This window comes from Vigna unguiculata, chromosome 9 (genome assembly GCF_037176805.1).
Source record: "Vigna unguiculata cultivar grain cowpea cultivar isolate G323 ecotype 2 chromosome 9, ASM3717680v1, whole genome shotgun sequence".
In the NCBI taxonomy this organism is placed as follows: Eukaryota; Viridiplantae; Streptophyta; class Magnoliopsida; order Fabales; family Fabaceae; genus Vigna; species Vigna unguiculata.
Window position 1 is genome coordinate 17,439,749 of NC_140800.1, and position 24,889 is coordinate 17,464,637.

Sequence of the window (24,889 nt, forward strand, 5' to 3'; positions counted from 1 at the left end):
ATAAAAATGTAAGAAGCATGTCACTACAAGGCTAGGCTAGAAAAAGCCATTGCAACCTTGAAGATGAGTGGATGTGTGCCACCACTTGAATCAAGAATCAAGATTCAAGATAAGGCTTAAAAGCATTCACTCCCTAGGGAGGAAGACTCTAACAATGGTTGATACACAAAGGTGTTTAATTTATCCAAAATGTTCAACCCTTGTACAAGTGTTAAAGGTCCCCTTAAATAGAAGTGTCTGGGGGCCTCTTAGCAAAAACAAATAAGCTAAAAAGGATTACAACGCAAATAACAAAACCTAGAGTCTAGAAAGTAGGTCAACAAAGGGAGCACATGGACACATTCTAGAAGCCTTCTTGGCCAAGATAATGTGGATGCTCCTTCTAGATGTTTCTAGACTTCTTGGTGGCCAAGGCATGTGGTCATCCTTTCTAGATGTTTCTAGAAAGCTTTGCTCCTTCTCTTTCCTCCACATATGCTTTTCGAAAGCCATCTAAATGCGCTACTTGTCCTTCCTTATTCCACCTCTTAATGAACCTACAAAACAAGTTAATTTTGAATTAATATGTTGGTTTTAGGTTAAGCTAATCCTTTGAGTCAACAAGTCAACCCAAAGTCAAGGTCAACAAGTCAACTTAAAAATAGTCAACCAACTAACTTAATGGAATTTTAAACTAAAGAAAATAAAAGCAAAGGAAGGGATCAAGGAACTCCCTTTCTTCTAAGCATGTTTCATGAGCCATCATCCTTGGTAGGGATCAATCATTTATCATCAGGTTAATCAAAAAGTATCACGTACTCATCTTTACTAAACGGGTCTAAAGACGCTATAGGTAGACCTAGATTTTTAACTTCTACAATAGTTTGAGGATAGAACATTTGGGTGTTGTGATGTGCGGGTGATTAAAAAATATTTGAGGTAGACAAACCGGTTAGTAGTTCGGTATATGATTGTATATCATGCCCTCATTCCCCTATATAGGTAGTGTTAAGGTCAAATGGTCCTTTTGTGGCTTCGGAGTTTGGTTGTGGACTATGTGCATCAAAATGTGTTAAAGAATTTGGTTGTGAAGGTTTGGTACCTGAGTTGTAGGTGGTGTAGAGTTCAATAGGTGTAACAGTTGGGGTGGCTTGTATCATGTCGAAAGCGCAATCCAAGTCATCATCATCATCTTGAATTTGATTGGCTGTGTGCGTGACATGTTGGTCACACACTTTAGTAGAAAATTTGAAGTGTATGAGTGGAACTCCATCCCTTGGATCTCTATTTACCTTGTCCATTATTATGTGAATAAGTTTGGACAACCCGAAATCTCTATGGATGCGGATCATGATTGTATTTGCGGATGCAAAGGAGACACCAATTTGAGGGTCACTGATGATTTCTCCATCGTCGTACAACAAACAAACATTGATCCTTCCATTTGAGCTTGTAGTTTAATAGTACTTTCGAATTGAGTTTTCAGAGTAAGGAGAAATTGCAATATTGAATTTGTAAGTTTAGAGTGTGATGGTGAAGATGGTCTTTTATACTATAAATTAAAGTTATCATGCAACTATATATTATGTCATCATGTGACTTGCACGAGAGTGAATGTTATCATGTGACTGACACGACCACTTATGTAACCATGTGAATGTCATGACTTCTTATGTACCCATGTGACTAGCACGACCTTTTATGTTCTCATGTGACTGGCACAACTTATTATGTACCCATGTGAAATAGGTTATGTTTTTGTGTTTGTAAGAGTGAACCGTTTTTAGCACAATTTCAAAGATGAGTAATGGGAAAACTTAATTATTCCAAAGGCTTCATTGGTAAATCGCTAACAACAATTTCTTAAGATAAACTCAGTAAGTTAAATGATGTTAAAGACCATGTTAAAACATATAAATAAAACTACATACAAACAAAGTTGTCACACTTCTCAACCTTCATGAAGTTCACATAAAAAGATATTGTCGCCATAGGGACCATCATTGAGTGCCACTGAATGGCATGCTGAAGATCTTCGTCATTCCTTACAAAAAGAAACTCATCAATGCCTTCCTCAACTAATTCAGGAGGGACATGGTACCACAAATGGCTTAGTGGGGGCTCAAATGGTCTCATCAAATGACTTCTTATTATGATGCACATATGGTTAAGAGTAACCCCATTTAGAATTATACATAAGGAGAACCTTCCATCTTTGAAATTAATAGCAGTATTAAAGGAATTATATGCATTCAATTCCTCACAGAAAACAATTTTTACTTATTATACTAGAACACTCCACAACTTTCAAACTAAGGAACCACAACCTTAAATAAAACCGACTTCCTTCGGCTGGATAGCGTGCTAAGGAAGATAATTAATTTCACCATTATAAAAGTTGCGGGATATTTCAAATACATGGCCTCACATGCACCATGTCATTATGACAAGAGTTGTGAACTTTATTGGGATGTGCCAATGCTGATTTATTATTTGACCCCTGTAAAAGTTGACAGATACTTCAATTGGGATAACGTGCGAAGGAAGATATTTAATTTCACCACTACAAAAGCTGACACATATTTTAAATACATGGCCTCACATGCACACCAGTGCAGTAAGGACTTTTTGTTCCAGTTATTTTCCTCATTTTGCCTCGGGTCTGGAACCGAGGCATATTGGGGCGAGGCCAAAAGGTACCCCTTTTGGCCTCGGTTATTACCTGAGACCATAGAGTTCCTTTTATGCCTCAGTTCTAAATGAACTGGAGCCATAGGGTTCCTTTTATGCCTCGGGTCCACGAGAACCGAAGCCATATGGTAAATGTAGAAACTTTCGCAGATTCTCCCGTGTGCACTCCTTCGAGTGTGACAACTATTACAGCAGCCACCGTTGCCGCCGCAACTGTATGGTGGGATGCCCATGGATTGCTTCCTCTGTGTACTCCACTTCACACACCCTTTGTGTGTCCTCCTGCACCACCCACTGCACCTCCATCCATGGCTCCCACTGAAATACAACACAAAATCCAACAAGGAGAGGTTAAGCCAGAGGCAATAAATGAAACTTGACCGCCATCTCAATCAGTTCCGCTCCTTCCGCTGGAACTTGACCGCCAGCACTGCCAGGCCAAACCCCCAGGGCTCCTACCACTATGGCCATATCAACATCACTCGCACCCTCAAGTTCGTTAATACCGTCAGCAGGGATAACGGCAAGCTTCGCTACGCCATCAATGGTGTTTCACACGTCGAAAGGGAAACCCCACTTAAGCTCGCTGAGTACTTCAGTATCGGCGACAAGGTCTTCAAGTACGACACCATTCCCGATGAGCCACCAGCAAACCTTGGAACCGCCGTCACCTTGGCTCCCAACGTTGTCAAATTCGAATATCGCACCTTTATCGAGATCATCTTCGAGAACCATGAGAAGAGCGGAGTCGTAGACGTTCTGAACGGTGTGGGAGCCTTCCATCTCAACTAGTTTCATCTGGTGGTTTTGGAAGCGGAAGTTGATGGAGGTTTTAAGACCCACGTTGCAAAGACGGTACTTGTAGGTCTTGTCGGGAAGCATGGTGAAGAGGGGCTGATCAGTGTCGTCACCCTTTGCGTTCTGGCCATTGACGATGAATAGTAACTAGGGCTCGCAAATTAGGAATTTTAATAGCCGTTATGGCCTCGGTTTAATTAATAACCGAGGCCAAAAGCCCATTTATTGCCTCGGTCCTTAAAGACCCGAGGCCAAAAGCCTGATGTTGATGCCATTTTTAAAAATTTGAAAACTGACGCTACCTTATATGCTTCGGTTCTCTTGCAACCGAGGCCAAAAGTCCTATTTATTGCTTCGGTCCTTAAAGACCCGAGGCCAAAAGCCTGATGCTGATGGCATTTTTGAAAATTTGAATACTGGCACTGCCTTATATGCTTCGGTTCTGTTGCAACCGAGGCCAAAAGTTGGACGAAAATTGCAAAAATGCCACCGCCTCCTTATAGGCTTCGGTTCAACGGAAACCAAGGCCTATAAGGCGAAGTAAAATGTCAAATCTGCACTAGTGGCACCTTGTCATTATGACAAGACTTGTCAATGATATTGGGTTGTGCCAAGGCTGATTTATTATTTCACCCTTGTAAAAGTTGACAGATACTTCAATTGGGATAACTTGACAAGGAAGATATTTAATTTCACCACTGCAAAAGCTGACACATATTTCAAATACATGGCCTCACATGCACCCTGTCATTATGATAAGACTTATCAATGATATTGGGTTGTGCCAAGGTTGATTTATTATTTCACCCTTGTAAAAGCTGACATATACTTCAATTGGAATAACATGTCAAGGAAGATATTTAATTTCATCATTGCAAAAGATGATGCATATTTTAAATACATGGCCTCACATGCACCCATTATGACAAGATTTGTCAATGATAATGGGTTGTGCCAAGGCTGATTTACTATTTCACCCTTGTAAAAGCTGGCAGATACTTCAATTAGGATAACGTGCCAAGGAATGTATTTAATTTCACCACTGTAAAAGCTAACACATATTTTAAATACATGGCCTCACATGCACCTTGCCATTACGACAAGACTTGTCAATGATATTGGGATAGTGTGCCAATAAAGATACATAATTTGACCACTTGAAAAGTTGACAAATACTTCAACACATGGCCATACATAGTGTAATCATTAATGGTATCACATGCATGCTGAAACTATGACATGATGTATCAACTTTATTGGGATAGTGTGCTAAGATTTTTACTAGCTTGTATTGTGAAAGGTAAGTAGTCTTACAATGCATGCCCTGATTCATAGTACATATTAATGGGCTAAGATGCACTCTGCCACTATGAAAAGATGTATCACCTTTATTGGGATATCGGGTCCTATAAACCTAATTTGAATCCATACCAAGACCAACAACTACTTCCCCTATAAATACAAAAACTCCAAAACCAAGTTAGTGTACTCTAGTATTGCATAAAAAAATCACTATCAAAAGATCAACAAATCCAATTGACTGACATGGAACACTTTGGCATCAATACCTAAGAGAACTGTTCAAATTCCTACCTTGTAGCCTTGTTTACTAATGGCAAATTGATGCAATGCGAAGATGGTGTCAAGTTCCATGGTGAAAGTCCAAAAATTCTTTTGCATACCACAAAATTGCACATTCAACATTTTGAGGCTCAAAGTATGCTCAACCATATAGGTTCCAACCATCACAACCATCAATAAGTTGTACTTTAGGAGACCCACATTGAATGAAGAATGAGCCATTATGTATGATGCTCTTCAAATATCAATAGATAATGACGTTGCAGAAATGATTCATTGTAATCTCATCAACCCGTTAACACAATAATTGAATTGTTTGTTACGTTTACAAGGTCTGCTGATGAAATACTTACAAGGTCACCAACAAAGTTATATTATGGAGGAATTCTTAGACGGGCAGACATCACAGATAACCTGTCTGGTTATGGACTATACTTATCAGACGCTATTATGACGATGTCAATCTCCCACAATTTCACCTTTGATGAGCTTCAACACAAAATAATGCAGAGAATAGGTTGTGGGAGCCATTTCGTAATAAGTCATATTAACTACCTACATCTTGTGAGGTTAGTCAACAAAAAACTTATCCATGACACGACTGAAATCAAAACAGATAGTGATGTTGCACAAAAGATCAAGCGGTGGAAACAAGTTCAACGTTTGGACCCGTCTGTGGCACTGGACCCATCTGTGGCACTGGACCCATCTGTGGCACGTCCCGACACTTTGGCAATATATTGAATTGTTCATTCAAGCAAGATATTTACGTCCACCTAATAGAGATCCATGTTGTGTGAAAATTAAAAATCCATTCCACCAACACTAGTGTAGTTAATTTTATTTATAATTATGTTAATTATGGTACTTGTAATGTCTTTCATTAAATAAATATATTTTATGTTCAATTATACTTTATAAATTTGAATTAAAAAACACATATATTACAAAAACAAAATTTCAAGTAAAAACAAAACTAATTAATTTCAACCAAATTTTTAGTTGTTTATTTATTAGGATATTTTAAAAAAATAAATTCTAACTTTATATTTAAAGTTAATAGATATTATTTTATTTGGTTAAATCATTTCAGAGGTCCCCATTTTTGTAGCAGAATCTCAAGTAGGTCCTCCTATTTTTACTTGACTCAATTGAGTCCCTATTTTGGAAAAATCGTTGCAATTAGGTCCTTTCCGTTAGTAGTACAATAACGTTGTTGACTATGTGCCACGTGTCAGCACATGGTTTTTTTTATTTTTTTTAATTTTTAATTTTTTTTTTTAAATTTTAAATTTTTTTTTATAATTAAAAAAAAATTGTCACGTGTCAATCTGACATTGTGCCATGTGGCAGAGACAGTGTGATGTGTGTAAGACCCTAGAAAATGGCGTTTTAAAAGTGATAGTGGTTTAAAAATAGTGAGACTCGATTATTTTAATATTAAAAGATTTTAGTATAAATAGAATTGTTATAAACGAGTTTCATTATTTTAAAACACACCATCTCTCTAGAAACCACTTTTCTAGAGTTCTATGACTTCTCTCTAGAGGTTCTATCTCTCTGGTCGTATGATTGAAGAACCGAGACCGTAGGATTGATCCTCTCGGCGAGCTCTTCAAATTGGACCGATCAGTTTCTCCGTTCGCGTAAGTTGAGTTTTCACTCTCTTTTTAGTCTTTTCTGTTTTCTGTTGCATGCGAGCTCTCTTTCGCCTGCATGCGACATTTTAATCATCAATATGAGTCTTTGCTGATCAGTGATCATAATGGTAGGTCATGATCGTTCTTATGATGTTTCTATATGTAGATAGAGCATCCTGTGGAGTTAGATGCGTTTTGGTGTTCTTTGAGCGGTTTGGGTCTGCAAAGTCGCTTTGTCAGGTAAGGAAAGTTGATAATTGACTTTATTTAGAGAGTTCAATGAATATAATTGTGTGTAGTTAGAATTGACTACTTGATTTATTGTGAATTGTAAACTAGTTGATGCTTTATATAAGTGGAATTGTGAATGCATTGTATGAGTTGAGGTTGAATTGGAAAATGAACACTTGAATCATGGCTCTAATTGGTATAATCTCACTTTGCTTGAAAACCATTTTGAAAACTATACAACACTGCCATGGAGGTGCCAATTTGGGTCATGAAATCAAGTGAAACATCTCCCAACGAAAACCAGAATCAGTGCTGTTTTCTGGTGCAAGGCTGAGCCTCAGAATTCAAGGCTGAGCCTTGCAAAATGCGAGAGGATCAACGCTGAGCGCCAGCCCAGCGGTGCCTAGCGTTGAAAAATGCAAGAAGAATGAGGCTGAGCGCCAACCGAGCGGTGCCCCAGCGTTGGGACCCCTGCAAGTCTGAAACGAAATTTTAATGCTGAGGCTGAGTGTTGGAATCTGAGGCTGAGCGCTGGCTGCCAGATTTGATGTGTTTGCTGTTTTGATGTGTTTCATTGCATTAACTGATTTGAAATGGATTATTTTGATTGTCTTGGTATGCTTTGAGTGAGATTGGGTGAATATGGATCGGTTGTATGTGAATTATGGAGGAATTTCATGGAGAAATTATAAGTGTGGATGAGGTAGGGTATGCAAAGACATAAGGACTCAATTTTGGTTGGTATCCTAACGCTCCAATAACCACTAAGGCTCATATAGAGTATAATGGGTTATGTCGTGAGGAGTAGCAGGAGGTCTTAGCCACTGGACTTGATCAAGTCTTTGGCGCTAAGGAGACTTACCTGGTGTGACGATTGGGTGATAATCCCTTGAGGCCAAACTCTGCAGAGTTTGGGAATCATACACGGTGTAAGCCACCAAGAGGTCCAATGTTAATTGCATATATCCGGATAATTGAGTCTAGAGTTGAATGACGTGTGAGTATTGGAATGTTCCTATGTGAATTTGTGATAATTGATTATTATTATGCTCTTTCTCTAATGTAACCTTCTTTAAATCATTATTAGCTTACCCTTACTTTTTGTTTTTCTGTCTCGTGTTGTATGTTTTCCTTTTGCGATGATCACCTTTTCGGTGAGAGTAGATGTGGTTGTAGTGTCAAGGGCACTTCTGGAGGATGAGGATCCATCGTTTTAGGTTGTGGTGGAGCTTTCCAGTGGGAGCTTTAGCAGGGGTCAGTTTAAGCATAGAGTTTACTAGTTTAGTTTAAGTGTATAATTGATATATTTTTATAGTCATATATTTTATAAGACTGTATTAATATATTGTGTACACTGGATTATCTAGTTTGGAACTATGATGAGACTCCCTATTTTTATTAGTTTCAAGCTGCTAAAATTGGGATGTTACAATGTGGCAGTGGCAATGCCACGTGTCACTATTGGATGTGAAAAGTCTCATCGTAGTCCTTGTATTTGTTATTTTGTCTCAATTTGGTCTCAATTTTTTTAAAACTGAATCAATTTCATCCTTGTATCAATTTAAATATATTTGTTGTAGATAAATGTTAGAATTGCTTTAAAAATACAAACTTTATAAATTCAAATATAAAATTTTGAAACAATTTTATAACAATTTAAAATAAATATATTTATTTAAAATTTTACAATTCAATTTATAAATTTGTTATTTTTAAACCAATTCTAACATTTGTTTATAAATTATTGATATATAAATATTTGAAACAATATTTAAATAAAGCTCAATGCAAAATATACATTTAAATAAACTTAATTTTGTTAAAAATATGAATTATAACAAAAATACCATTGTAAAATTTATATAAAAATTAAATTTGATACAAGGATGAAATTGATTTAGTTTTAAAAAAATTAGGACCAAATTGAGACAAAATAACAAATACTACATTGAGACTTTTCACATCCAATAGAGACATGTGGTACTGCTATATCACATTGTCTCTGCCACGTGGCACAATATTAGATTGACACATGGCACTTTTATTTTTATTTTTTTAAATTAAAAAAAAAACAAAAAAAAAACATGTGCTGACACGTGACACATAGTTAACACAGTTATTGTCCAACTAACAGAAATGACCTGATTGCAACTAATTTTGTAAAATAGGATGTTAATTGAGTCAAATAAAAATGGGGGGACCTACTTGAGATTTCACTACAAAAATGAGGACCTTTGGAATGATTTATCCTCTTTTATTTTACCATATAACAATAAATTTTACATATTTATTTGTGTGAAAAAAAATAAACACTTTATCAATAAAATTCTTATAAAGAAATCAAAATAAAAAATATAAATAAAAAATAAATTCATACTTCCACATACTTTTTTAATTTTAAATATTCAATAAATAAAAAAATAAATAGTACACCACCACCTCGAATATTATACATTAATTTTTTTTTTACTTTTGTTACCTCTAATATAATTCATAATTTTTTTTCCAAAATCACTATTATAAAAAAATTACTCAACAAATTAAAAAAAATAAAAATAAAATTACTTTTATATTTCCAAATTACACCTAAAATAACTTAATATACAATAATATATTTATTTTTAACTCAACAAATTCCAAAAAAAAATAACATTTATTTTTTTTTAGTTTTTCAAATAATACCTAAAATAACTAAAAACACAATACTAAATCTATTTTTAAAATTTTTTTAACCTGTAATTCAACTAATTTTAAAAAAAAAAACACCTAAATGTATTTTTTAAAAAATTTCAAAAATTCTAATTTTAATTCATTTAAAAAAATATAAAAAAAATTAAAAATCCAATTCAAAATTCGGATTCTTGGAAACTAAATTCTAACCGAAAAAAAAAAATTTAATTGGCAGGCTAGAATTTGGATTCTTGGAACCGAATTCCCACCTATAAAAGAAAACTTGCTGTCTGTGTAATTTTTTCTGCAATCCTGGTAATATAAAAACGAAACTGTACTGTAAATTAAGACATTTAATTACTTCTATAATATTTGAGTTTGTTTTCAAACCAAGTCTTTTTTATTAGTAGGTACATGCTAATAAGTGTGAAATAAGTAGAACTTGATACGTTTGAATGGAGCGAAAGCAAACAATATATCAAAAGATATTGAGAGTGAGTGAGTTAGTTAGTGGTCCTTTAAATTAAATCTTACATCACTAAAAGGACACTTGTACTCATAACACGGTGAAAGAAAAAGGAAGATGTTTTTATTTTTCTTTTCTCATTTGTTTATTATGATTTTTAAAGTGTCACTGGGGATGACACGTGTCAGATGATTAGATATAGGGAGTGCCTATCATCATCTTTCCATCTAAAAGGCCGTGTTTCATTATCCCGTCTTATTATTACTCAGTAGGTACCTGAATTGTTATTCGCATATACTTTTTATTTTATTTTTTCTAATTTTAAAATGTTATTTTTAAAGTACAATTTAAGTTAAATTGTCTATTAAAAAATTAATGTAAATAAATATCATTTTCTATAAAACAAGTTATATCAAAATATAAGTTTTACAAAATTAATTCCTTTGAATGATTAATATTTATTTTACTAAAAAAATCATTTTCGTCACTTGATTTAAAGAAAATATTCAAATAAAATTTATTAATAATTATTAACAATAACGAATATTTGTGTGTTGAATATCCCATTAACAATCCAGTAATTAAATACACACCTATTACATTCGAATATTCATTACAAATTATATCCGGCGACTAGATTTTTTCAATTTTTGTACTCTTCCTAATTCTACTTATTTTTGGGACCACATTTGAAATAAGTAGAAACATATGTAATGGATAAAAAAGAGAGAATGAAAAATTACACCTGGTCATACTTTTGAACGGTGTGAATACTAATTTAATGAAAGAAATTATATTAATTTATTTTACATAAAATAAGAACTGACTTGAGAACAAAAATCTTAATAACCACACTAAATAAATTTCTCAAAATATTAGAAGAAAAAACTTATTAAACCAAATACACATTCACAAATAAAATAAAATAAAGAGGAAAAAAATATAAATAAATTGTACATTGTCTCAATTTTTTTTATATTACTTATTAGAGTTCTTGAAAATAAAGTATAAAATTAGTTATCTGAAAAGTTTAATAATAAAAAATTAAAAGAAAAGAAAATAAAAAGAAATTTACTGCCGTAACCTAAACCATTGTTTATAAATTTAATTAAAAAAAGGCTATAATGTGTTTTCTATCATGTAAATTTTTAAAGTATTAAATAATACGTTTTCTTAAGCTGTTTGTATAAATTTTCTTCCATGAAATTTAAATATATTTAAACATAACAATAAATAGAAAATTGACCTCTAAAAGTAATTTTAGTCTAATTTGATTAAATATATAATTAAAATATAATGAAATTTTTATTTAAGTCAGTTTTCTATGATTTAGATTTTAACTATCCATATTAAAATGAGTTGTTTATTTTATTTTTTATGATCTGAATAATTTATTTCGCTCTAGGTTATAAAGAAGTTCCTTATATTTAATAAAAAAATGTATTTAAAATAAAGTAAAAATAAGACCAAGTTTTGTAGTGGACATAAATAATATTTTGAAAGTTACATTAAAAAAACATATTTACCAAATAGAATAGAAAACACTATAATAAATTGTATGTAGCAAACAAGTGTACATGTACTACCAACCATCAACCATGAAAATGTTGTCACTGTCTAAAACCAGAAAATGAAAAGTCAAACAAACATTAAAGTTTTAAATAAGAAGCCAAAAAGACATTAAAATTTGTAGATAAAAAGCCAAAAAAAAAAAAACAATAGATCCTGAAAATAAAAGTCATGTTCAGGAGATGAAAGTTAAAACAAAAGGCAAAGTGGAACCTGTAACACCTCCTTCACCAAGCTTTCACTCTTTTCAGCTTGTCACGGTTTATGCATTTGAACAATCCACTCACTTAAGAGTTTATTCATTCATCATTCATTTCATTTAACAGTCCTTGAAGCAGATCCCATTCCAAAATGACTGGTAATTTTTCTGTTTGAATTTTATCAGATCTCAGATTCATTCATAATCATGGCTACCCTTCGTCTTTATCCGATGGAATTCCCTTTTGGCAATTGCAGCTTCTGTTCCTCCAAGCCTATGGCTGGCTCCAAACCCCAGCAAGAGATGGGGTGAACTCTTCTTCCTTCTCTACACCCCCTTCTGGCTCACCCTCTGTCTTGGCATTGTTATTCCCTTCAATCTTTACGAGGTTTTACCCTTTTTCACCTTTTACATTTATTTTTGTAAATGTGATAATTAGGGTCTTTATTTCGCATGTGGGACCCCAGAGTTTATTAAAAATTTCGATCTTTTGGGTCCATTACTGGACTACTTCCCGTTCAAGACTTAGTCATAATGAATGGTTGTTTGTCTCTTCATATATGGATGTGTTGTGCAGGTATTGGTCAGTTGGGGTTTTATCTTTCTTTTGTCATGTGAATATCAAACCATGAATGGTAGAATTCACTTTTAAGTTTTAATTATGAGTTTGGCAGAAATTCACAGAATTGGAGTACTTGCTTCTCGGATTGGTTTCGGCTGTTCCTGCCTTTGTCATCCCAATGCTGCTTGTCGGAAAGGTGTGTGCTTAATTATTTTCCTTGAAATTGAATGCTTGTCTGTTCATTGTGGTCTATTTTATGAATTGAAGCCAAGACTAGTACTTATTTTTGTGCTTATTTAAATAACATCTGATGTCGGGTTTCAGTTGTTGTTGATCATTTTTAGTAGTGTGACTCACTTAGAAAATGATTTATCTTCTCTTCTTGCTCTGTTGTAGTAAGCATGAACTGAGAGTGGTGTAATTAATTTTTTTGTGATATCAAAATTTGCAGGCAGATAAAAGCATTCATTGGAAGGATCGATATTGGGTCAAGGCAAGTGTTTTGATAGATATAAAATTTTCCAATACTTATCGTTGCTATATTGTTTTATGATATTCTAAGTAATGATTTGTCTTTGTGTATATGAATAAATTGATTCTCTTAAACAGATAAGAGCTAGTAATTACCTGGCATGCCCAGCTCAGCTATTTTCTCCCCCAATACCAAACAGCTTGTTGTGGGGGTTAATCCTCCCCCTGTTCATTCCCTTTACTCCATTATTTTCCATTAGGGGCCTCTATAGGAACTACAACTAATCATTAAGTCATCAAATGCACAGTTTGCATTTTGTTTGTCATTGATCTTGTATCTGCTTCTTAATCTGAAAACATTGATAAAACGGGCGAATCCAAAATAATAAAGTGTAGAAATAGGTTTAGTGTGAAACCTGCTTTTATTCTTCAAGCAAGAAGAATGAGCATTAGAAAGGGCATTACTGTAAGAATTGTGAATTGTAAGTTAATTCATTTGAGGCATTCTTGATCGCATACCACATGATTCCATTAGAGAACCTCTATTTTGGTAACCATACTCTTCAGGTCAAGATCTACAAATAAGGGGATTTTAGCCATCCTCCGATATAGGTAGATGACTTGGATTGGTGCAATTCCCCGTTTCTTGATTAAGACATTTACAATTTGGAGTTTACATTCATTTTGTATTCAGATTAAGTTGTTTGTGCATCCTAAATAGATTTTATTGAGAGAAATATGACGAGTCATGTGATGATTTCATGTCTCAATTACATGGGGAGGCCATTATGTATAATAGGTGTCCAAATACAAACATTATAGTTACCCTAGTTATTTTGATTGCATAATATATATATATATATATATATATATATATATATATATATATATATATATATATATATATATATATATATATATATATATATATATATATATATATATATATATATATATATATATATATATATATATGAAACTGAATTACTTATAACTGAAGGACCTATCAAGGACTCGTTAAAGGCATCTTGCATTATAACTGACAATATGCTTGTATAAGATCTTTTGCCTAATGAAATAGCAATCTATGTTAACATGTTTGTCCACTAATGCAAGATTGAATTTGAGGTGATATACAAAGCAATTTGATTGTCACAAATAAGTTTCATTGTGTAACCTCCTCAACCTGAGTACTTTAAGCAATTGTTTCAGTCAGATAATTTCATAGGTGGCAGAAGTCATTGCTCAATATTTTTCTTTGACACTTAACCTTGTAACTTGCAAGTATGCTCTGTTTTTTTTTTATTTCTTCTTTTCTTTTATTTTGCGTTTCCAGTGGATCAAATTTGGCCAAACTATTATTCTGGTTCCTTGTCTGATTTTTCTTGTTTCAGTTTGGACCCTTGAGTTTAAAAAGTTTCACTTTGGTTTCTCAAAGTGTTATCATTAGATAAATATGGTCCTTTTTCAGGTTTATACACTAATGTTAATTTTAGTTGACATAGCAAATGTCCATGTGACAGTGACATCTCTCACTGTCACAGTTTGTCACATGTCATCAGGTTAACCAAATTAGTGAGGTAACTAAGGACCAATTTGGTTAAAAAAGATATTTTAAGGAACCGAACTGGAGCCTTTTAAATTTAAGAGATCAAACTGAAATAAAAAATTCATACAAGGAGCCAAAATCATATTTTGGTCATCTAATTTATCTCTAATTAAAATGCTACACCCAAAGTGCTTGACAACTCTTTTATGACATGACGCATGTCTTCATACTAGAGGCATTCTCCTATAACTCTCTTATTATACTTTTAAAATTCAAATTACTGCATATCAGTTTGAGAAATTGACTTATTGCACTATTTACAATTTCCCAAATTGCAAATAGTGCAGTAAGTCAATTTCCCAATTGGTTTTCTTTACTTCCCCAGATCAGCAAGAAAAAGATGAACAAAAGTTCTCAAAAAACCGAAGGAAGACTACAGCTGGATGAGTTGTGCTAATTAACTTGGAAGATCAATGACCTTCAGGGGCTGCCCAACTTCTTCTTTCAGCCAAGAATGGACATAATACTCCTACTTTCCCTCTCCAAAACTCATTGAGCCAAAAGTGAGGAAAAAAGGCCTGTCATGGTTTAGTTAAGAAAAAAATGATATTTAAGGGAGAAAGCTTTGACTACTGTGTATTGACACACACACACACACACACACACACACACACACACTTTATTGAAGGACACTACTCATTTTAACCAAATATTGGGCGATGACAATCACGAGGTTTTGGTAAATTTGGTAAAGGTGTTTGGTGTGGAGAGCAATGCTCCCAAACAAATCCCCATCTCTCATGAAAATGAAAAATCTGCTTTAGCACAGCTGCCCACCGATCTTATTCCACTTGGAATAATCATTTTTAAATTTGTCCTTCACAAGAAGGTGGTCAACATCACCAAGAAATGTTTAATGTTGGATGCCCAAGTTGCTCCCATGCATCCTTTCACTTGAGAGGAGAGTAATAGTTGGGGAAAATGAGAGTATCAAACTGGGAGGGATGAACCTCCATGCACTGTTGGAGGCTTCTAGTCACAACTGTGGTGAGAGAGAAACAACAAACAGAAACAAAGCGAGTGTGATGTCTGTTTGTCTTGAAAAATAGGGGGTTGGCCAGTGTTGAGATTGCACTCTTGATCTTGGGGTCAATGACCAGAAAAGTAGTATGAAAAGTGGGTGAACAGTGATGGAACACTGGAAAGGAGAGAAAGTAATGGTTGGAAATAGAAACACGACCAAAAAAAAGAGATGGGAAATAGTAGAAACATGTTTCTTAGAAGAACAGTTTCCCTAATCGGTAGTGGACCCAATCACTGGTTGTTCAGGAATTAAGGTTGTCTAGCATGCGTGTACCAGATACACTAACACAATGGAGGCTATTATGCAATGGGTGTCATAAATACAAAAACTACAGTTATGTTAGTTATCATGATTACATAATAAGATATATCCACTTAATTACCCTATTTACATTATTTCTGACATATTTTTATACTTACGTATTTATTTTGTGTGCCTACATATTATAAAACATACTTGTGTTTATTCAGTTGACCTACCTAATCTGTTCATATTTAATACTGACAGGCTAGTCTCTGGATAATAATCTTCAGTTATGTTGGAAATTATTTCTGGACTCATTATTTTTTCACAGTTCTTGGTGCATCTTATACCTTCCCATCATGGAAAATGAACAATGTAAGCCAAAGACCAATGAATTATCTCTTAGTGTGACCACATATTCGTTATTGAATTGCCCTATTTGGTGGTTGCAGGTACCGCACACAACATTCCTGCTCACTCATGTTTGCTTCCTGTTTTATCACGTTTCATCGAACATGACACTGCGTCGGTTACGACATTTTATTGCTGATTTGCCTGAAAAAATTCAATGGGCTACCGAAGCTGCATGGATTCTTGCGCTTGCTTATTTTATAGCCTACCTGGAGACCGTGGCTATCTCTAATGTACGCTGTAATTAAACATTCTGCTGTTTTCTTTTCTCAAACTTTGTTTAATCATGCATTTTCAATATTTTCTTGGAATGCAATTCTTAATTTTGTGGTATCAAAGTATTTGAATTTGTGTTAATCATTGCTATTCAAGTTTATCTGACATCTTATCTATAAAATATGTAGTCGTGAAACCTAACCCTTGACAATTTGAGTTTCAATATCGTTGTACAATGCAAGGAATATGCCATTTGGTACAAAGTTCTCTTACTTCTTTAGATCATGGCTCCATCTCCGCATTTGTTAGGCAAACCGTATATTTCTTTTGTCCTGCATTGTTTTTTAAATTGAGATTTCCCTATCTTCATGTAGATATTCTGGTTTCCCTTCCCAAAATATCCTGAACTGTTCTTTTACATATTTGTTACATATTTTGCACTTATCTTTTGACACAAGAAAACCCTTTTACTACTATGCAGGATTGGCTATATGAATCAAATAAAGATATTATCTTTTGGTATATGCATGATTAGTGAATTGTTTTGAATATTTGTGTTGTTTGTACTATTTGTTGGAAATCCCACATCACCAAATTATAGTATATAAGTGGATACAAACTTCATTTTATAAGTTAATTTTGTAAGATTGAGTTAAAGATATAGTCTACTTTCAAAGTCTATTTTAACAAAGTTTGTTGAACCTATTGTATCATCCAAATTATAGCATATAAATAAGTGCAAATCTTACTTCACATGCTAATTTTGGGAGATTGTTAGGCTTTTGAGACATAATGGCATTTAGATATTCCTTACTTTTTGTTGTTCAAGTTTTCCAAGGTTATATTTATTATGACAATCATCCCTAAGCCTGAATTTCTAATTAGATTTTGAAAGTGTGTATACGCAATTTTTTGGAATCTGCACTAGTTAATTTAGAAATTCTATATTCAGGATCTTACTCTATATTTAACTTTTGCATTGTTTTATTTTCCAATTACTTTCTTTTCATTTTCTTTCTTTCTCTTTTCTTTACTGCTTTTTTTCTGTGTTACATATTTGTTAACTTAAATTCTCTTGCTTTTTTTGTGCCATGGAACCTCCACTGCTTAGATTTATCCGTGGTACCACCTTACACATTTCTTTTCTTTTCTTTTAAATTAGAATTTCCGTATTTTTTTTCCTTGTCTTAAAGATGATACATATTGATATCCTGTCTTTTGACAACCCAAGATTCAGTATTAGTGAGAGTGAGCGTGGCACACAAGAAATACTGATATGCTTAAGATTAATGTTTGTATTCTGACCCTGTAAGGTTTATAATTCTAGATGCACTTATAAATGGCTTTAGCTATAAGGTCTTTCTTTTTGTTAGACTTTTCCTCCTCAGATGTCATATGATAATGTGTCTACATCTTTGTGAAATTTGATGCTTTCACCCAGATGACAAGTTTCCTACTTTTCTATCGTTCTCTTCTTAATGCTCAATACTAGTCACAATACAAATACATATACATCTTTTAACGTATGTCTATGAAACGTATCATCCTGCAGTTGACCTGCAATATGAAATGCAGATTTTAGAGAATAACGTTTTCAATTGGATGTATGCAGTTCCCTTATTATGAATTTGTGGATCGTGACACTATGTATAAAGTTGGGTGTCTGTTTTATGCCATATACTTCATTGTGAGCTTCCCAATGTTTTTAAGGTAAGTCATTACTCCCTCTCCTCCCTCTTATCTGTCTTTTATTGAGAAATCAATAAATAATTATATAATTGAAACAAAAGAGTGATCAATGTGGATTTGAACACATAAAATGCAAGATAAACAATCTTTCAAAAATCCAACAACTAAAAAGGAAAGAAGGGAGTAGCTAGAAGTTGTTTGAGTTACCTCATTCCACGTTTGAAATTGTTTTGAATATGTACCTCTTTGCTTCTCTAAAAAGGAGTTGTTGCATACCCTACAACATAAAGGTGGAACATGTGTATGTTGTACTGATTTCATTGATGATAAATGTTGTAAATATGCAGGATAGATGAAAAACCTGGTGATAAATGGGACTTGCCTAGAGTGGCTGTTGATGCTTTAGGTGCTGCAATGTTGGTCACAATAATACTTGATTTGTGGCGCATCTTTTTGGGACCTATTGTTGTGATCCCAGATGCAAAACAGTGTCCTCAAGTAGGATTACCTTGGTTCACAGGACATGCCAATCTCACATGAGAGTTATTGTAGATTGTCGTGTGGAGAATGTGCTGAAAAAATCAGACTTGGACAGTGCTCACACTGCCAAACTTCTGATTAGTTCTTTTAGTCTTTGTAGTGCTTTTTCATGTTCCCTTCAGCTGTAGACAAAGACAGGTGACTAAATAGTGTTCATTTTAATTAATGAAGACTCGGTTCCTTGGACACTGTTTTTCATGTTCTATCTTCTGTGCTGTTCTTTTTTGGAATTTTGTATGGACACTTTCATATAAAATGAGGCTTTAGTGTGTGAAAGAAAAAACGAAATCTGTAATCTAGCTGAAAATGACTGTAAAATGGAGTTTTCTCTCAAGTTCTTTTGTACCACAATGGTGAGTATGGGTGGGATTGAGTTTTGTGAAATTTGATTCTAATGTTGTTTATTAGTTTAAGGTTGGAGTCTGTTTTATTTATTTATTTTATATAAGGTTGTTTTTGTAAAATTTGATTAATCTTTATATGGATTGGTTTAATTTAAAACTTACTTTAATACTTTTAAGAAGGACCTCTTTTCTTAAGTTAATGGATCCAACATTTATCGGTAAACCAACATGTTTGAGTTTTTATATATATTAACTACTTTATAATGTTAAAACATTACAATAAAATTTATTTATTTATTTGAATATATTAACTACTTTATAATGTTTGTGACCATCAGGTGGTCTGCAACACCATTTCGTCTGGTAATGCTTAGGTTGCGCTAGGCGATAGTGCAATGGTAATTTGCATTTGTGAAATGTTTTGCTGATTTGGTGTGATGGTTTGGGTATGAGATTATGCTTGGATTCTTTTACGAGCGGGAGGTTCGTAATGGAGTTGGAAACGCGTGATTTATATAAACAGTGAGGTTCGTATTGGATATACTCCTGTGGGGATACGAGCGTGATAAAGTTCTCAGAAGGGGTTTTGGATTAAGTGAAAATGATTTGGGTGAGGATTTATGATGTCTTTAATACTTGTTAGTTTTATTAAGTTCATCCTTTATGTTTGTGTTTGGTGATAATAGTGTGACTTGTTTTAATTGCAGGTGATGTTGTTAATGCATAGGGCTGAAGTGAGGGCTAGCTATGGGGATTGATCTAAAGAAAAATATTTCTTTTATCATGTATTTGTTTTAATTATGGTTGTAAACTTTGGAGCTTGTAATAGTTAAGTCGAATTTTGGATTTGATTTTGGCGCGTTAATAAATTTCTAAATTTTTTCTCGCATTTTGGAAATAAAATCAAACGATTGAACTTATATGAAATTATAAATATTTTAATCAAGTGACATTCGTTAGAGATGTTACATTTCGTATAAAAGCAATGGTTTTCAAAAGATTTTTGAGCCTTGGGAGTGAGCTTGTTGCGTTTTGGTTGTGAAATTTTGTATGTGTGATTTGATTGTTGAGTCTCTTCGAATGAGTCTTCTGTGCTGTGTTGACTGATAGTACGTGTTGGGGTGAGTTGGTATTCTCGACACCAGCATCTAGGCAGGTTCCAACCAATTTAGGTTGTGTTGGATGCTCTATTGAAATGGCAGGCCGCAGGTTCAAGGTGAATCTCACAAGCTTGTCTTTGGAGGGAATGGATATGAACTAGAAGTATTAAGAATAGAAAATGTCTTGGTAGAGTGATGAGGGTGTACACTCATGATTATATCATAGATCGTTTTCTTTTCTTAATTCTAAAGGTTTTGGGAAAAGAGAGTAGAGTTATAGTTGAGTTTGTCTTTTATACCTATTTGTGTTATGTTGCGCCTCTATGGTTTGTGTTCGTTGTCTGAAGTGACAGAGGAATACAGATTCAAGGTCAAACATGACTTGCTTACCTTTCCAAGGGTTGGGTAAGGCCTTTAAGACCATCTCTTGTTCGAAGATGTGAATATGCAAAAGGTTGTGTATCGGTGGATGAGGAAAGTTAATTTTTGGTTTAATGGGTGAAAAGTGGCGTTGAAGGTTAGAAGCAATGTGTTAGACTGAGGGACCTTCAAGAACAGACTCTTGGGACAAATACCACAATTTTTTGCAAGAGGAGTGGAGTTCAAAGGTTAGATTAAGGAGAGGTATCAGTGCATGTTTGTACAACAAAGATAAGAAGTCAAATTGGTACTACATCCCAACACAGAACACATGATGACACTGAGAAACTATTGTGCTGATAAGGACAAAATAAAATATCTTCTAAAAATAATCAATAAGTAACTAAATGTGGAATTATACCATTAGGCTTAATTTAATTTAACCTAAAAACAATTATAACTTCACCTCTACAAATAGCAAAGTAGACGATGAAAGAAAGGGAGCAAAAGAATTGGAGAAGAGGTAGTGGTGAACAAAGGGTCCAGTAAAACACAAAAGAAAAGAGAAGACAAAAGAAAGTGAGGGCACATAGTAGCTGAGACCCGTGAAAATTAAATAAATAATTAATTAATAAATGCAGATAGGAAGAAGATTTATGGTATTTAATTCTGGTTTGTATGACGTGGAAAAGTACTAGCTCTAAGAGTACTTTAATTGTGTGAGAGGACTTGGGTTCAAGTCCTATGTATGTTATTTATGTATTAATTAATTATTATTGTTTTAACAATATGTGTAATTATGTTGTGGAATAATATAATATGTGAATTATATTAGTTAGCAAGAAATATGAATTGACTTGATGGTTTACCATTGATTTGGTATTAGCATGGTTGTGGGTTCAAATCTTGGGGAATCCAAATTAAACTTTATTTTAGCCAAACTTAGTTTTGGATTGAATATGAAAGGGTAGAGGAAAACCCTAGCCACCAAAGAGGGTTGGAAAACCATCATAAGACAACCAATTAAAGGACATTAACCATAATTTAATTGGATTTTCGTTTTAGACCATTAAACCACATTAAGAGCACTTTTAAAAGGCTAATTAGAGGTAAGAAAAAGGGTTTTGGTGGGCTGTTATTGTGGTTGCAGAAAGGAGAACGAAAATTTAGTGTTTGTGAGGATTGAGAGTGTTGAGAAGAACCAAAGAGAGTCATTGGTGATCAAGGGTTCAAAGTTCTAAGCAAAGGAGACCAGGTTAGGGGAGCTTTACGCGTTACCTTTAATTTAAATTGGAATGATATGCTAAATAGGGTAATTTCATGTGTTGATTAACTTAAGTCTGATTGACATGCTAAGAATGGTATGATGAGGTATGAATTTGGTGATATCATGCTTGATATCTTATTTCCCTTTTAATTTATTGTTCTGGGAAATTTTCAGAAATTGTCTGGTCGGCGATGAACTGCCGGCAGACGATTCTTCCTCTTGTAGGTAATTTAAGGTTCCTATAGAGGAACCACTTGCAAAAATAGGGTAAAATAGCATGTTGGACCACTGTTGACCAAATCTTTGTCAGAGTTGACCAGTGTTGACTTGTTGACTGACCAGTGAGAGACTGCCACGTGTCAGAGTAGTCTCCCTATCAAGTTCTCTTCCCGCAATTAGGGTTTGGCTGCCGTGAGGGTTGCCGCAAGGGGCGTTTCGCAGATTCTGTTTGGGGCCACTAGTTCTCCGATAGAGGACCCGTTCTGCGTCTTGTTTACTCCTGTTGTGATGTGTGTCGACGATGGCGCGGGAGTGACCGTGGTCGACGCAGTGAATGGGCGGCGAGGCTGGTTCGAGAATGGTGGTTCAGGCAGCGGGATGCACGGAGAAGATGACGCTCGCGAACTCCGACGAGTTGCAGCGACGTCGCAATGGTGTTGTAGAGCGCGGGTTGTCTTGGTGTGGCAGTGGTGGTTCGATGTGCGAGCGACGACGGGGCTGTTGTTGACGACGAGATCGCGACGGTGGTGGCGCGAGGGGAAGAGGCGAACTACAGTGAGGCGCGATGGTTGTTGCAGGCCGTGAGTGGTGCTGCAATGGTGGATTTTCCGACGAGTGCTGGTGCAGAGGTGGTGGCTTCGGGTGGCGGCGGCGGCGTCGAGCAGGGCTGCGAGAGGTGGCTGCATGTGGTGTGCAGGCTGTTCACGTGAGTTGCAGGCGCGGAGGAGGGTGGTGGTGGCTGTGGGACGTGCGGAGAAGACACAGCTGTCGCGGACCATTGGTGCAGCAACGGTGGCGAGGTTTCCGATGAGGGCGCGACGGGCGATGGCTTTCTGGCGTGGGCAGTGGTGGCCGGACATGGTCGTGGCGGCTGCAGAGTGTGGCGGCTGCGGAGTGGGTTGGTGCGGAAGAGACAGAAAGAGAGATTAGGGTTAGGGTTTGCGTCAGAAAGAAGATGATGACGTGGCAACCATTGATTGGTGATATGAGTTAGTGGAGGATTGATGATGTGACAAATTGTCATTGGTTAATTTAGTAAGTGGAGGATTGCCACGTGGCGAAATCTGATGGACTAGAGTTTAAGTGACATTAGAGTTTAAGTGACATTAGGAGTGCAGCTTAGTAAAAAGGAGGGGTGCAAAATAGAAATGAATTACTATTACAAAAAGGATGTTTTATTTTAAAAATAGATATTCCAATTGGAAAGAGGGGGTGTAAACATGAGAATTGGGGGTGCATTTAGTACATGAACTATTTCTCTCCAAAATTTCTATTTTGGGACTTAATTTATGAATTAAAATATTCATTATTTACACTCTTGAGGACCTAAATTACATTACAGTTGCATTATTAAACTCAAGAATATCTAATAATAAATTTAGCATGCAACCAAATACGATTTTTAAGCGCAAAAATAATACTAAATTCCCAAAATTTAATTATTGAATGTGAGTCAAGATTCGACTCATCATAACTTCCATGCGGTTTGGAAGCGGACAGCGCTTGGCGGTACGTGTCCCCCGCCAGGCGATTTTACTACAACAATATTGATGTGATCACTACAAAAAAATTGAAAATTAGTGGAGGTTTTTATTTCAATTTGCGAAGGTTTTTACTCTCCGCAAATCAATTTGCGGAGGTTTTTTAAACCTCCACAGTTAAAGTCACCACAACCTATTTGCGGAGGTTTTTGTTAACCCCTGGTATCGGAGTTATATTGCAGAGGTTTTTTTGTAAAGGGTTTTAACCTCTTCTATTGGTGACTATTATTTTGTGGAGGTTTTAAACCTCCTCTATTTGCAATTGTTTTATAATTCTCCACTTGTATTTATAATTTCTTAAATTAATTATTTTTTATAATAAAAAATAAATATAAATTTATAAATTACACAAAAATTAAATAAAATTAATTTTATTAATAATTTAAGATAAAGTAAATTCATCGAAAATTACAATATAAATATAAAAAATACATAAAGTTGAAAAAGAATATTTAAGAGACAAATCTTATCATCATTTTCAAACTCTCTAAAATGTGCGAGTCTTCAACTTCATCCATGTCACAATCAAGTTGCCTTGAGTGAAATCTCAAAGTGAGTCTTTGAGCCTGATCAGTAGTGTGATTGCTTGTTGTAGACGATGATGTTATTATACCATTCAATATTCCATTGTTTATAGGTGGCATCAAACACCCAATGTTGGCATCACAAAAATATAGCATACTTGCCGAACGTGTTCCATCTCATATATTACCAACTAACTTCAACTTCTCATTGCTTCTTGATCCACTTCCAAGGCGTTTGCTGACATCTTTCTGCAACAGTTGAAGAAGTAAAATTCCATTTTGTGAAGCCAATGTATAAAAAAAGAATACTTCACTATCAACTAAGAGGCTGCAATTGGAGTGAAAAGTAAAATAAAGTCTAGAGCTTACAAAAGTTGCAATAACTCACACAACCATCAGCAAACTTATGTATCAGCTTTACTTAAATACATCAAAGTGACTTGTAAATCTCCAGAAATATGTCTCAAACCAACACCTAATCACATGATCTAGGTAACTTTCTCTCTCTCTCTCTCTCTCTCTCTCTCTCTCTCTCTCTCGAGTAAAATGATAAATATTTAGAAACAGGATTTTCAAATACAATCATTTTTAAACAATCAAAGTTGACATAACACCACAATTTAAGGAAATTTAAGAAGTGAGAGTTACAGGTCATTGATCGGCTAATTGAAATCATTCACCATAATCTTAGCAAAATTCAGTTGGAGATTGATATCACTAGCCATCATTCTAGGGTTAGTTATCATAGTATTGTGTTAACTTATGTTTCTTGCTCCAAAAGCAAAATAAGTTTCGTGCAGATCATACATACAAACTTATTTTTGCAATTCATTAGAAACCATAGGAAAATGATGTAATCCAAGCATAATGAACAATGAATAACTCTGAGTTTTTTTCTGAAAGTAGAAAACAGTTAATTGCATTTCAGATAATCAAGTTTATCTA

General features: G+C 34.5%; 1 protein-coding gene and 1 long non-coding RNA gene across 2 annotated transcripts; both read left to right on the plus strand.

Annotated features, from left to right (window-relative positions):
- Nucleotides 1–11,782: 11,782 nt before the first annotated feature.
- CPI1 (cyclopropyl isomerase) lies at nucleotides 11,783–18,777 on the plus strand. Its single transcript, XM_028086577.2, has 8 exons — nucleotides 11,783–11,983; nucleotides 12,082–12,212; nucleotides 12,499–12,582; nucleotides 12,838–12,879; nucleotides 15,998–16,108; nucleotides 16,186–16,377; nucleotides 17,973–18,070; nucleotides 18,397–18,777. The coding sequence occupies exons 1-8, from the start codon at nucleotides 11,977–11,979 to the stop codon at nucleotides 18,587–18,589; spliced, it is 858 nt and encodes a 285-aa protein (XP_027942378.2). The 5' UTR covers nucleotides 11,783–11,976; the 3' UTR covers nucleotides 18,590–18,777.
- A 632-nt stretch (nucleotides 18,778–19,409) lies between these two features.
- On the plus strand, nucleotides 19,410–19,784 carry LOC146883640 (uncharacterized). Its single transcript, XR_014984303.1, has 2 exons — nucleotides 19,410–19,543; nucleotides 19,641–19,784. It is a non-coding gene; the product is annotated as an uncharacterized LOC146883640 (long non-coding RNA).
- Nucleotides 19,785–24,889: the final 5,105 nt, after the last annotated feature.

Coding starts and splice junctions, on each gene's coding strand:
- CPI1 (XM_028086577.2), top strand. Junction 16,109..16,185: donor CATCATGGAAAATGAACAAT/GTAAGCCAAAGA, acceptor TGGTGGTTGCAG/GTACCGCACACAACATTCCT. Junction 16,378..17,972: donor AGACCGTGGCTATCTCTAAT/GTACGCTGTAAT, acceptor GGATGTATGCAG/TTCCCTTATTATGAATTTGT.